At 41.6% G+C, this 11,951-nt stretch overlaps 1 protein-coding gene across 1 annotated transcript in view; it reads right to left on the reverse strand.

Moving 5' to 3' along the window:
• Window positions 1-10,679: 10,679 nt before the first annotated feature.
• PCNT (pericentrin) overlaps window positions 10,680-11,951 on the reverse strand; it is a gene marked incomplete at both ends in the record, with an annotated part of 23,878 nt that continues 22,606 nt past the window's right edge. The window contains 2 exons of the mRNA XM_010182711.1: window positions 10,680-10,768; window positions 11,173-11,411. Coding sequence (XP_010181013.1) covers window positions 10,680-10,768; window positions 11,173-11,411 — 328 coding nt within the window. The remainder of the gene's footprint in view (window positions 10,769-11,172; window positions 11,412-11,951) is intronic.

The following is an 11,951-nucleotide window of genomic DNA, read 5'->3' on the forward strand; positions in this document are numbered from 1 at the left end:
CCAAAATGCTTCAGCCTCTCATTTCTTTGCTCATACTACTGAGGTCAACACAAGAGACTATGTCCTGTATCATATGCCCTTCAGCAGGCACAGACACACCACACCAGAACTTGGAAAGCCACGCTGTTCAAAACTTCACCCCCCAACACAGGGCAGAAGCACCTCTGCCATGGTTCTTCTGCTAATCCTCAGAAAACTGTCTCTCTGGGAACCAGGGAGCACATTAACTATAGCCTACAGATCCTTATCTGCAAGTTTCTGTTCTGAGGGGCTGCAGCATATGCCTCTCACAGCATCCTGCCTCTGTTTCTGAAAACAAGTGCCCAAGGAGGCTGGCTGAGAGGGGCAACTGGGGTGCCTGCAAGGTAAGAGGGCTCTATGAAGGCAGGAGGCAAGGCAGGGGAATAACAGTGCTGGCTGTTACAGAAAGGCTTCACCTGACCACAGGCTCTGCAGTGGCCTGGGAAGCTCTTGGCTTCCACTGGTGGTGGTGAGGGAGCAAGGCTGGGCAAGCCTCAGCTGCAAATACATCACCTTACCAAAGCTCTGGTTGCCTGAGGGTGAATTGCTTACACAGCCTTACTTCATTCACAATCCTCATTTCCAAGAGGGATGAAGCAGCCTGTGCATAGAAACACTTGAATTATCCACTGTTCCACTATGCTTGCATGCGGTATGGAGTGCCAAGGGAAAATAGTTTGTTCCACAAGCTTTTGTGTGCACGCTAAGGCAACACTTGAATTGTTTTCACCTTATCAGTGACTGACCCAAGAGCAGTGAATCTTTGGGACTTTACTTACATTACTTAACCTGATTGATTTAAAACTGCAAATGCAAACCCAAGGTCACTTGTAACAGAACTGATCCTTATGATGTGCCAACCTACAAACACCAGGGCATGCTGAGAAACTAACTAAATACACACACACAAAATTTACCTTTTGTCCTTTAAAAGGTGTTTTTTATTGCCCACTTAGAAGTGCCAGATTTTAGAACTAGTCATTAATTTCGATTTGCAATGTCACTACTTACTGGCTCATTATGAGTACAGGCCCTAAGGTCGGATAGCCCTCCTGCTTACAAAGTCAAAATGAAAAGTGTGGTTCACATGTGAGTGTGAAATTACAGATTTGATTTAGTGCCAGTTTTGAACTCTGCTCTAGAAATGCACATTATTTGTAAAAGAAGATAAATTCATGCTGTGCTAAGCAAAAAGGACACCACCACCATTCAGAGTGTGCAGTTTGACAGGATTCTACATCTAGTGTGAAGACTTCTAGAATCAGATTTTTATAAGAAATATGATACAGTCACTGGCTCACCATAAACTTACTCGGTTCAAAGTAGTTTGGAACTCTAGACAGGTGAATTTACTTCTGACAAGCTTTTATAGCACATCAGGTAATGTTTGTTCATGGCAAATTAATTCTGTGGTAACAGGTTCTCCTATAGTAGCCATAGGATAATAAACCCTGTACATCTGCCAGGATTACATTGTACAAACTGGGTCGCACACACACACTGACCTGACCCCTGTGCAGGACAGCGCACAGATCCGTTATTAGAGACTGTGAAGCCAGAGGCCGAGCCAGCCCTTGCAGCACCTCAGCTGGGATCCTCCCTGTCCCAGTTTCACTGGGATAGAATGAGTGTCCTATTCAGGAAAGCTGCATTTCTGAGGAGACTACAGTACTCGATTTCACAGGAAGAAAGTTGATCTTAAAGTTGGCTTTAGTTTCCAGCCAACACTAGCATGCAGGTTTGAGTTAGCCAAGTGTAGAAGCCTGGGGGAGCAAAAGCCAAGGCAGCTGACCCAAGCTGGCCAACAAGATTATCCCATACCACAAACATCACACTCCCTATGAACTGGGGAGTTTGCTGGGGACGGCCCCCTTTCCTTAACAGTTACCAGACCTGCAGAGGATAATACTCTGCCTCCAGAAGAAATTTTTCTGATGCTCCAAAGTTAAACACTATGTGTGCTTCAAAGGTAGAGATTTCATGTTTCTGGAGTCTTAAGATACTTCTAGTGTTACAATTCTGCCTGTATTTTTTTTTTTTTTAAAGAAAAAAGAAGAATGAATTTTAGGTTATCCCAAGAAGCACTCGGCTTCCATAAAATATCATGATAACAAATAACACAGGTAAGTATCACAGAAAGAAGTCTTATTGCCCGTGACATATGGAATCTCTCACTTTTGCACTGTGAGACATTATGACTGGAAATGGGGGTGAAACCAGAACGCCTCTTTTCTCCTCTCTGACCAGCAACTGAATACTTGGAACTGTCCCACTATAGCCTGGGCAGAACTAGGATTTGCCATCAGGAGTTTCAGTTACATTAGAGGTAGATATAGGTTAGGGGGTTGGTTGTTTTCATTTGCCAAGAATGCATACATTTAAACAAAAGTTATGAACCTTTTGAATTCAGAAAATGAAGCTCTAAGAATCGAGACTAAATAGGAAAGAACTACAAGCAATCCAAGAGTTGTGTTAAAAACGTCTAATTCAGTGCTTGTAAGCTTTAGTTATGTCTTTTTTATCCCATCTATTTGCACTTTACACTGAACTTAATTTCTACTTTCCTGCATTGACTCTGTTTATTTTCTCATTTATAAACACTAGTCTAATCCAAGTCTATTTTGGAAGCAATTTGTTATATTTTTTTTTTTTAAAGTTGCTAAACATGTAAACATTTTTAACACAGATGCTCCAGTTTTCCAAGTGTCAGAAGCAGCTCCTTTTCTGACTGCTTCTCAAAGTCTCTGCTAAGTTGAGGGAGAGGCAAGAGTGCAGCAAGCTGAGTTCAGCTGTCTCCACACTTCTTGTAAGGCTTCCAGGAGAAGACCAGTGCCTTTCTATCTCACCGGTTCCAGCATGGATTTGCTCACATGTGGACCCGCACCCACTACCTGTGTCACTTGGAGCAGGGCGGAGGGGACACACCAAAGAGGACACACCTGCGGTGCAGCAAGGGCAGGCATCCTGTTCTGCATGGAAATGCTGCACACCAAACACCAAGGCGATGTACCCACAAAGCTCTGCTCAGTTACGGTGCTAGTGGGAGAAGGAAGAACCAGGAACCTGTACGCACTGCTGCCCCAGATGGAACATTAGAGGAAATGGGAGGGAGAACTCCAATATTGGGTCAAGTTCATGGCTAGGTGAAGGTCACACTGGAAGAAAATCTAAATACATTTGACTTCCTGAGCAGGCACAGATTAATTATATTGCATTAATTCAATCAGTCCAAATATATCTTGCATAGCACAGGCACAGCAGAGCTCAAGAAGTGGTGGCTTGACACTGAACTGGAATGTGATGAGAAAGGCTGAGGGAGAGAGAGCGTATTCATCGTAAAACCAGAAGAGCAAACCCTAAATTCACAGGGAGCTATAGGTATGTTTGATATCTGGGAGAGTGTTGTAGCTGTTCTGTTAGTGAGAGTGATCCTCGAGAAATATGAAAACCCAAATGATTTTAGGAACAGCAAAAAAAAAAGTAAATAGGTAAGGTAGAAACAAATAACCATACAGTGTAAGGATTCACTAATAAAATGCCATTTTAATAACTTTTTTTTTTACAAGGAGTCCAGCTATACACTATAGAAAAATAAACACCAAAGAGACTCTTTGCAACTTACAATACAGCGATGCAGGCACACCTCAGCTGTTAACTTAACAGTAATTTCACATGAGATTGTAAAACCTTGTTCTTAGTGAAAAGTAATTTCCTCTTAAAGTACTAAAATATAATAAAAATAGTCATATAAAAATCTGATGCAAAAGCGCTGCCCTTCATTCAATCGCACGAGAGATCACAAGTGCCCCCATTCAGTACGGACCAACTCAGAAGGAAGCAGTAACTTGGGGATGGGAGGAAGTTCGCAGTAGAGATTTCAGAAGTCATCACTTTTTCACGTTTCTCTGGCGCGGTGGGCCTGGAACTTGTCCTAAATTTAAATAAAACAAAGGAATATTAGAAACTGCTTGTGTTATGAAGCAACAGGGTGCAGTTAGCAGCATGTAATTTCCTCAATGTGCTTCACAGGAGCTACACTGAAAGCAATTACCATTTTCATGGTCCACCTAGGAACAATACAAAACAAGATTTCAAAGCTCGCATGTCTGCCAAGCGAACCTTCACACTGCACGACCAGGACTCAGTCACAGGCCTACGTCACACACAGAACAGGGCTGCTCAGACCAAAACCACTCTTGCGATTCTTCCATCCACGTTCTGCTGCTGGACAAGGTCTTGTCACTGAAGAGATGTTTTAAAGTTCATAAGCATCTGGGAAATCATCTTGCTCTCAGCATTGTTCTAAAGGTTGCAACATCATTCTGAATTTCCTGGCATCGTCATTCTGGTGATGTGAAAACTACAAAAACAATGTGCACTTTCCACAAAATTGCTATTTATGGTGTCCCAGTTGTGGAACATTTATTCCACACTTAGCATAAAGCAAAATACCTTAATTCTATAAAATGCTGTCAGGTTTCAATTCTAAAAATTCTTTATCTATCTGCCATAAGCAGTTGCAGTATTGAGGGGGGGAGAAGAAACAAAGCAAAAAACCCACAAAGTCATGATACTAAGGTTTCTAGGTAAAATCCTGCTGAGAATAATGTCAAAAGTTCCCATATGGAAGTGTCACTGTGGCTGTTGACTTAAGTGATATCAGCAAGACTAGGATCTGTAAGCAAAGCTAGCCTCTTTTAAAAAAAACAACAACCCCAAAACAACGAACAAACAAAAAACCAAACCAAACAAAACCAACTTTTGTTCATTAGATCAACTCAGCCAAAAAAAAAAAACCCAGGCAATGTTTTAGAGTTTCCCCAGGGCTTTTGTCCAGCTATACCAGGCTCCTGTGAATACTGCCAAAGGCAAGATTCTGCTCTTTTTAGAGAAACACGTAATTTTCAAGTTTAATTTTTCAAAGTTAACACTAAAAATGTGTTAGAAATGCAACATGCAATCGTAAAAAAAATTCCTCACAAGTTAACTTAAGAATCATTATTTTTCCAAGCGAAGTCAAGTCAGTAGTCGCAATTAATAATGCTTTTTATAAATTGTGGGGAGCTAAGTGAGAACTATAGCGCACCTCTGCAACATCGATTAAGTGTCCAAAGCTGGTAGTGCTGAGCAGGCAGCACGGTAGATGCTATTTGAACGAGCATCTGCATCAACTGCAGGGCCGAGAGTCACTATTTAATGCCATAACTGGTGACTGAATCCCCACCCCTTCTTCCATAAAAGTCTCCACAGAGATGATCTGCTGGCAATAAAGACCAGAGGTGTGGCCATCACTAAGGGTACTGGCGACTGGCAGAGATTTTCCAGATACGGTCAAATACTTTTCTCCTGTTGGCACAACTAGTACAAAGTCAGACACCTTTGGGCAAAGGCTGAAGGACAGTTACAGGAGGCAGGTCTGCCTAGGAAACAGCAGTTGACAATGGTTATGCTTAGTGAAAAAATTGTTTTAAGATGTTTATGTGCAACACATGAAGGAATCCACATGGCCCTCCCATAGTGCCACCGCCAAATATCTGCCTGGTAATTGGTAATCTTCCAGCTTTCGGCTGAAATGATGAGGAACAGAGGTGGTGGTTGGTGCAAGAAAGTAATCGGTGCTTGACTAGAGATCAAGGACCAGAGTCACCCAAAAGTAGCATGACACAAAATGATTGTGGGTATGAGCAGCCAGCAGGAACATGGGAAGGATCCAGCAACAGCAAATGGAAGGTATAAAGGTTGGATGAAAACATCCATGGCATTACCTAACCTGGTGGTCCATAGTAGCTCAGACCTGGGAGCTAGCAACATAAACCTGGATGGGTGAAGCAAGCTTTGGGGAAGAAACTCTAAAGATCCTGCAGCTGTCAGCAGGCTTCTCCAGAGCCTCCACACAGGAGGCACCACTGGAGCTTTGTGCTTCTGCCTGGGCCTGGGATGAAGCTCTGTGCTCTACCCTGATGCGGACCACAGTCATCGTGATCCCATCACTGTCTCTGATTTGAGCTAACATGAGTGCCCACCCATAGTCACCTGCCAGGATTAGTGTGCAGGAGTACAACTTTCCTTGGCACAGCCATGGCACTGGCTGTGTGAGCAGACTGTACGTGCGTCTGTGTGGATACTGTAAATATTACACTGCTGTTTGATTTATGTTGCTGCCCTGCGGTGGGGAAGGCAGGAGCAGGAAGCTGCCCCTGGACACAATGGTTACATGAATAAACAAGGATCAAGGTACCCTTGTATCTGGCACACTATCCAAAAATGGCACTGCAGCTGGAGGTCCAGCTCTGATTTTACAATCCAGAGATATTAACACACTGCAGAAGGCTTAGACGTGAGTCTCAAAAATAAAAAAAAACATTGGAACACACATCTAATCATATCTTGATAGGAGATGATTTGAGGATGATGCGATGACAGTTTGTAAGTTCTTCCTTGGGACAAGGAATTTTGTGATGTAACTGCGATACAACAAGAGCGAGTAACTCAGAGATTAAACTAAGTAAATTTAGTCTAGAAATTAGGTGGAAGTGTTTTAAATAGCAAAGATTAGGTGGAACTACAATCCTTTGTGTGCTCTTCAGTCAATCTTAGAACTAAATGCCTGTTTTTACCAGCCTCCAATTTTATTTTTAATCTGCTATGGAAAATACGGAAGCAATAAATAAGGGAAGTATAGTTTGTGCTGCACAGAAAGCCCTGTTCAGCTATTATGATGCTATCTTTGACTTTAAAGCAAAGTAACTCTGTACAAAACTTCATTTAAACTGCAACACTTGCTTATTTAGGCTTTTTAAGGGAAGAATCACGTGAAATTATTCAGCCTTATCTCTGAAGACTATAACTAAACTTATTTTGAGAAATGCCACACTTGGACTAGTTTTAGATATGATTCACAATAAGGTTTCATTTAGCAGACTTAGTTTCCCCTCCAATAATTATAATTAGTTGTTAAAATTATGCTCTTTGTATGTGTTATAGGTAATATATAGGTAGAACCTTGCAAAAAACAGCCTGGACTGCTGGCAGCCCTGAGGGCTAACAGGGTTGTTCTTACCTGGTTGCACACCCCCTAGTCTTTGCTGGATAACCTCCAAGCGATGGATGTATTCTGTCAGCGATTGTTCAGGATCCTGAGTCGGTGCAAGTGACTTCTCCGAGGCTGAACTTGCGGATAGATGCAATCTTAAAAAGGAAAACAAATCATTTTCTTCTTCTCATGACACGCTCTCAAATAAATATAATAACGTTACATTCATATTGGCAGTAATTCAATGCAAAGCAAACTAGAACAACAGTAAAAACCACCACCAAAAAATCAGATATAAAACAATATAGACCTGGCAGCTTTGTATGGATATTTTGATAAAAGCTGGAGTATACATGAATCTATGGAGTATCTATGAATCTCTCTGCTGAAATGCAACACTAAGTCCCTCTGATAAGAAAGCTGCAGTCAGAGACAAGTCCAAACAGCCAAGTGAGAAGAGACTCGCCTCTGTGGAGAAGGCCTGAAGCATGCTGCATCCAGGCACGTACTCTCCTGGTCAGCAGGTAAAAAGGTCTCTTGAAGGACAAGACTGAAAAAGGGGACCCTTCAGCTGGTACGCTGTGTCTGCTTTCTGGACATTAACAATAAATTTCAAATGTTAGCAGAAACACACATTGGAGGAGACACTGTGCAAACACGCTCCTATTTGGAGTAAGGATTTATTCCTTCAGCTGCACCTTTTGATTAGCAGAAGGCAGTTCCCATCCATCCCTTCCCTTTGTATAACTTTGCCAGGAAACAAAAGCAGCATCAGGCATCGTTTAACCTCTCTCAGGTGCACATTAGACTTGAGCTACCACTAACCCAGTCACCCTGAGTAATCAGTCGGGGCCTACGATTATTAATGTTCTTGTTCCATACAACACAGATTACTTTTCTTGCTAGGTAAGATGCCAGCTACTAGTTTTGGCTGTTGGACCCAGATACATGCCATGACAGAGGAACACAGTGAGGGAGAATTAAGTCTTTTGGGAAATGCTTGCAGGTCTCTTAACTCTCCAAAATGTTTTAAATTATTTGCAAACGAGAACACTATCTATCCTTCATGATGACCACTGTCCTGTCCCCCAAATCAGTCAGCAATGTTAAAAAAACCTAAAATAATGTGGATCATACCTCTAGATCACCACAGCTACTTCCTTGCTACTCTTTTTTTTGTTTATGAAGAAAATTCTTGCCTGCTGGTTCAAATTTCTAATGCAGTAAGAAGGTTAAGAAACAAACATGTCCCAGGCTGATGGCACTGAGCACAGCTGCCTTCCACATCAACTCCTGCAAACCCTTACTTTAAAGATAAAGCCACACATGAAGAGTGGTTGGGAGAGGAGACACTACACCCTGTAATGGCCTTTGAAGATCTAAGGTTACTCTGGGTCCTAGGAGAGCCTGGGAGTGGGAAAGTCAGTAATGACTGAAGGTCACCTTTCTCCAACTCAAATGTGGAGCGTGCAGCTCGGGCATTGTCTTAGCAGCACTGTGCAGAATGTCACCTGTGACGTGCAGAATGTCACCTGTGACATCCAACCCAGCAACAAGTTGCTGGGGTTGTATTTCTGCACAGAATTGGCCACAGTACATTAAAAACTGCAACTGCACTGCATGCACCAAGTCTGCAGGCAGCTGATATTAGTGCAACACTGTCATATGGCAGGGAAGCAGCTTCCACAGGATGCTCAAAAATTAATCTCCAACTTGGATGCCAAAGGCAACAAGAATTACCCCTCAAAGAAGGCTATCATATAGCCATTGTAAATCCTGCAGCCTGTCCAAATTCAATTGAGGAACACCACTCAGTGCTCTCAGTCCAAGAACGTCAGACATGCTCAAAGCAAGCAAGAAGTTTTCTTCTCCTGTAGCATTTTCAAAGAAAGCAAGCATTCATCAGACCTGAGAAAACAAAATTCCCCTTCTTGTTCAAGTATCTCCTCCAATAAGTGGTTACATTTTTACGAGACTGTCCCCCCCGATGGGATGGGGGCGATTAAACACAGGCAGAGACTGAGGTCTGACCTGGTATGTAAGCAGTGCGAGGATTTTGGGGAGCGGCTCATGGATCTTGCAGAGCTGGTTCTGTAGCACAGCCCCATGTCCCGGGTCGGGGGAGAGCTGAGGTGGATGACTGGGTGGTGCTGCTCTTTCAGAATGTCTGTTCTAGTACCACAGGCTGTGTCAAATACAAAACAGTTTAAAAATATATGCTGGGAACCATCAAAACAGGCTATCATAAACACAACCAATAAAGCCCACAAGAATTACAGCAGAGTACAATTGTCCTTGGTTTTAAATGCAGCTAAAATTTTCTACAGCTAACTGCTTTTTTCGTTTGGTGGTTTGTTTTAACCAGATTCAACAAAAAGTTTTAATGCAAAACAACTGTATCCTGCAAATGGAGAACTTGCACTGTTTTCTTTCTCCAGATTTGCTTTTTCAGTAGCTGTTGCTATATCCATGCAGGGGCCACTTTGGTATAAGCAAAATATCTTTTCAAGAAACTGTAATACTTATTGTGTTTGCTCTAACCATATGTTACTGTTGACTTCTACTCTCCAGCTTTAGAGACAGCCAAGAAAGGAGGGTATTTTTTTGTTTGGTTTGGTGAAGGTTTTGGAGGGAGGTGTGGTGGTAGTGTTTTGTTTTCATTGAAGAATAAAAACCCCTTCTAACAAGTCCCTTAAATCACAAAAAGAAATAAAGTATTTTATAATGAGGCTGCCAAGATGCTATTCTGTAGTGAGGTAGAAAGTTCAGCATGCATTTCAGGATTCAAGTTTCATAGGAACCACACCACAAAGGGGTTTTTTTGTTGTTTTGTTTTTCTGTGTGTTGGTTGGTTTTTTTTAATGAAGTATTTTCAGCAACTTAGAACAGTGAAAATCATGTACTGCCAGGTAATGAAAAAATGTGCCATTTCAGCTGAGTTTTATTTAGTATTGAAAAGCCACAAGTAATGGAATATTACACAACACGTAACAGTTCCACAGTAGTGGTACTGCATTAAGATATTTGTTCAAATTCTTACCAACACATTCATGAGTCACTTAAAGGAACACAGTCCTTACCAAACTGCATCAGACCAGCCATCCATCCGCTACATTTTGATAGCATGTAATAAACTCCAGAAAAAACAGTTATGGGAAAATAGTGGTTCTGACCCTCTGGAACCACTTGAAACCCTCTTTCACCACTTCTAAGACTTATTCCGATACCACAAGTACCCATTTTAATACTAGTACAACAGTGTTTATCCTTGTCTTATTAATAACTCATGGCATTAATTTCCATCACAGGTAGCTTCAAACCGTACAAAACAAAATTCTCTGATGAGTTTCAAGAACACAGGAAATGGTTTCACAGCTTGAGCAGTTTCAGTAAAGGGAGAAGAGGAGGAGCTTGCCACTGTTGTAAGTCACAAATTCAGAAAGTTTTCAGTTGTAACTTCTTACAATATCCTTTAAACTTGAAATGATTGTGCTCAGAAAATGGATACACACATTTGTGTTATCATATAAACATGTTTTGCCACTTCTGTGAGTATTTTTTTGGTTTTGTTTTTAAATGAAACACATCACTAAAGAGTAACAACATACGTGTCCAAAACGCTTACCCGTATTACCTCCTATACTGTGAGAAGTGGTTTCGCCTTGCACGCTCTGCCTGCTAACTTTGTTCCACTTTTTCACCAAAAACTTTAACCTTAGTAACAAAACACATTTGTACGATTATTACAAACAAGCAAAAATACACTAAATTTTCATATTAAATGCTTTGTTGACATGAAACTCAAGAGAGGAAAACCATCACCGATGACATGATCCCATTCTGATACAAGACAAACTATCCAGTGAGCCCAAACAGATACAGGTCAGACCTGAAAGGACATCAGTTTGTGATTGCTGCGCACTGATTCTCAAATATATCACAGCTGGGTCTCTCTCAAGACAGAAGCAGCTTTTTATAAATCTTTAGTTTAGAATGCACCCAACTTAGTGCTGACTCTTTTGCTTCATATTAATGTAGTCTAAACCATAGGAACTATCCATTTTTAAAACTTTGAAGAAAACACCATGTATGAGAGACAGCGAGGGTTTTGGCTTTACCTTGATACAGCGATGATTGCCCTGACTGCACATCTGAACTTGGTGAACGGACGGGAACGTGACCCAGAAAGCTGCAGGTCTGCAGGCGAGGGGTAGATTCCCATACGTGCAATTAGAGAGAGGGTTGCTTGCTCACAGTCCTGAAATCCACCGAGAAGCAGCAAGAGATATTTCTTCTGATAAACTAGAGCCTTTCTAAAGCTCTCTGCTCTAAGGTACTTCCTATATAATCTCTGCAACTGGAGAAAGAAGAAAAAAGAAAAAAAAATCCAATCTGGTACGATTTAGCTACAGAAAGCTCAGAAAAGTTGGTTGGTATTTCTAGCAATATCTCCCACAGCTTGGTTGTGCATGGGTATCTAAAACCTATTTTGCTTTACAAAACTGTAGAAAGCCATTTAATAATTATGAATTATGGAAACAGCGCATATTTGTTGCTAAAATGAAATTTTGAGCATGTATTTGTATAACAGACACTGACTTGGCTAGTCTTGGTACAAAGTAGTGTTATGGCACTCTGGCAGTTTAGACACCATGCATAGAGGCTTGTACTAAGCCTACTGATTTTCTGTATGTCTATGAAGTCCTGGTAGGCTAGAAAATTTTAGCATGGTTACTGGCTGGTGTGCAAAAAACCAGCCATAAACAAGCTGTCTTCACGTCAAACATCCACACCATGGACACAAGGGCAGCTGGAACGCTTCTGTACGTAGCTACAAAGCACTCGAGCTTGGAGTGTCAGACTGCCTTAAATCTCTGGAATGTTTCAAACCGAAATT

The sequence above is a fragment of the Mesitornis unicolor genome, unplaced genomic scaffold (genome assembly GCF_000695765.1).
Source record: "Mesitornis unicolor isolate BGI_N332 unplaced genomic scaffold, ASM69576v1 scaffold5844, whole genome shotgun sequence".
Taxonomy (NCBI): domain Eukaryota; kingdom Metazoa; phylum Chordata; class Aves; order Mesitornithiformes; family Mesitornithidae; genus Mesitornis; species Mesitornis unicolor.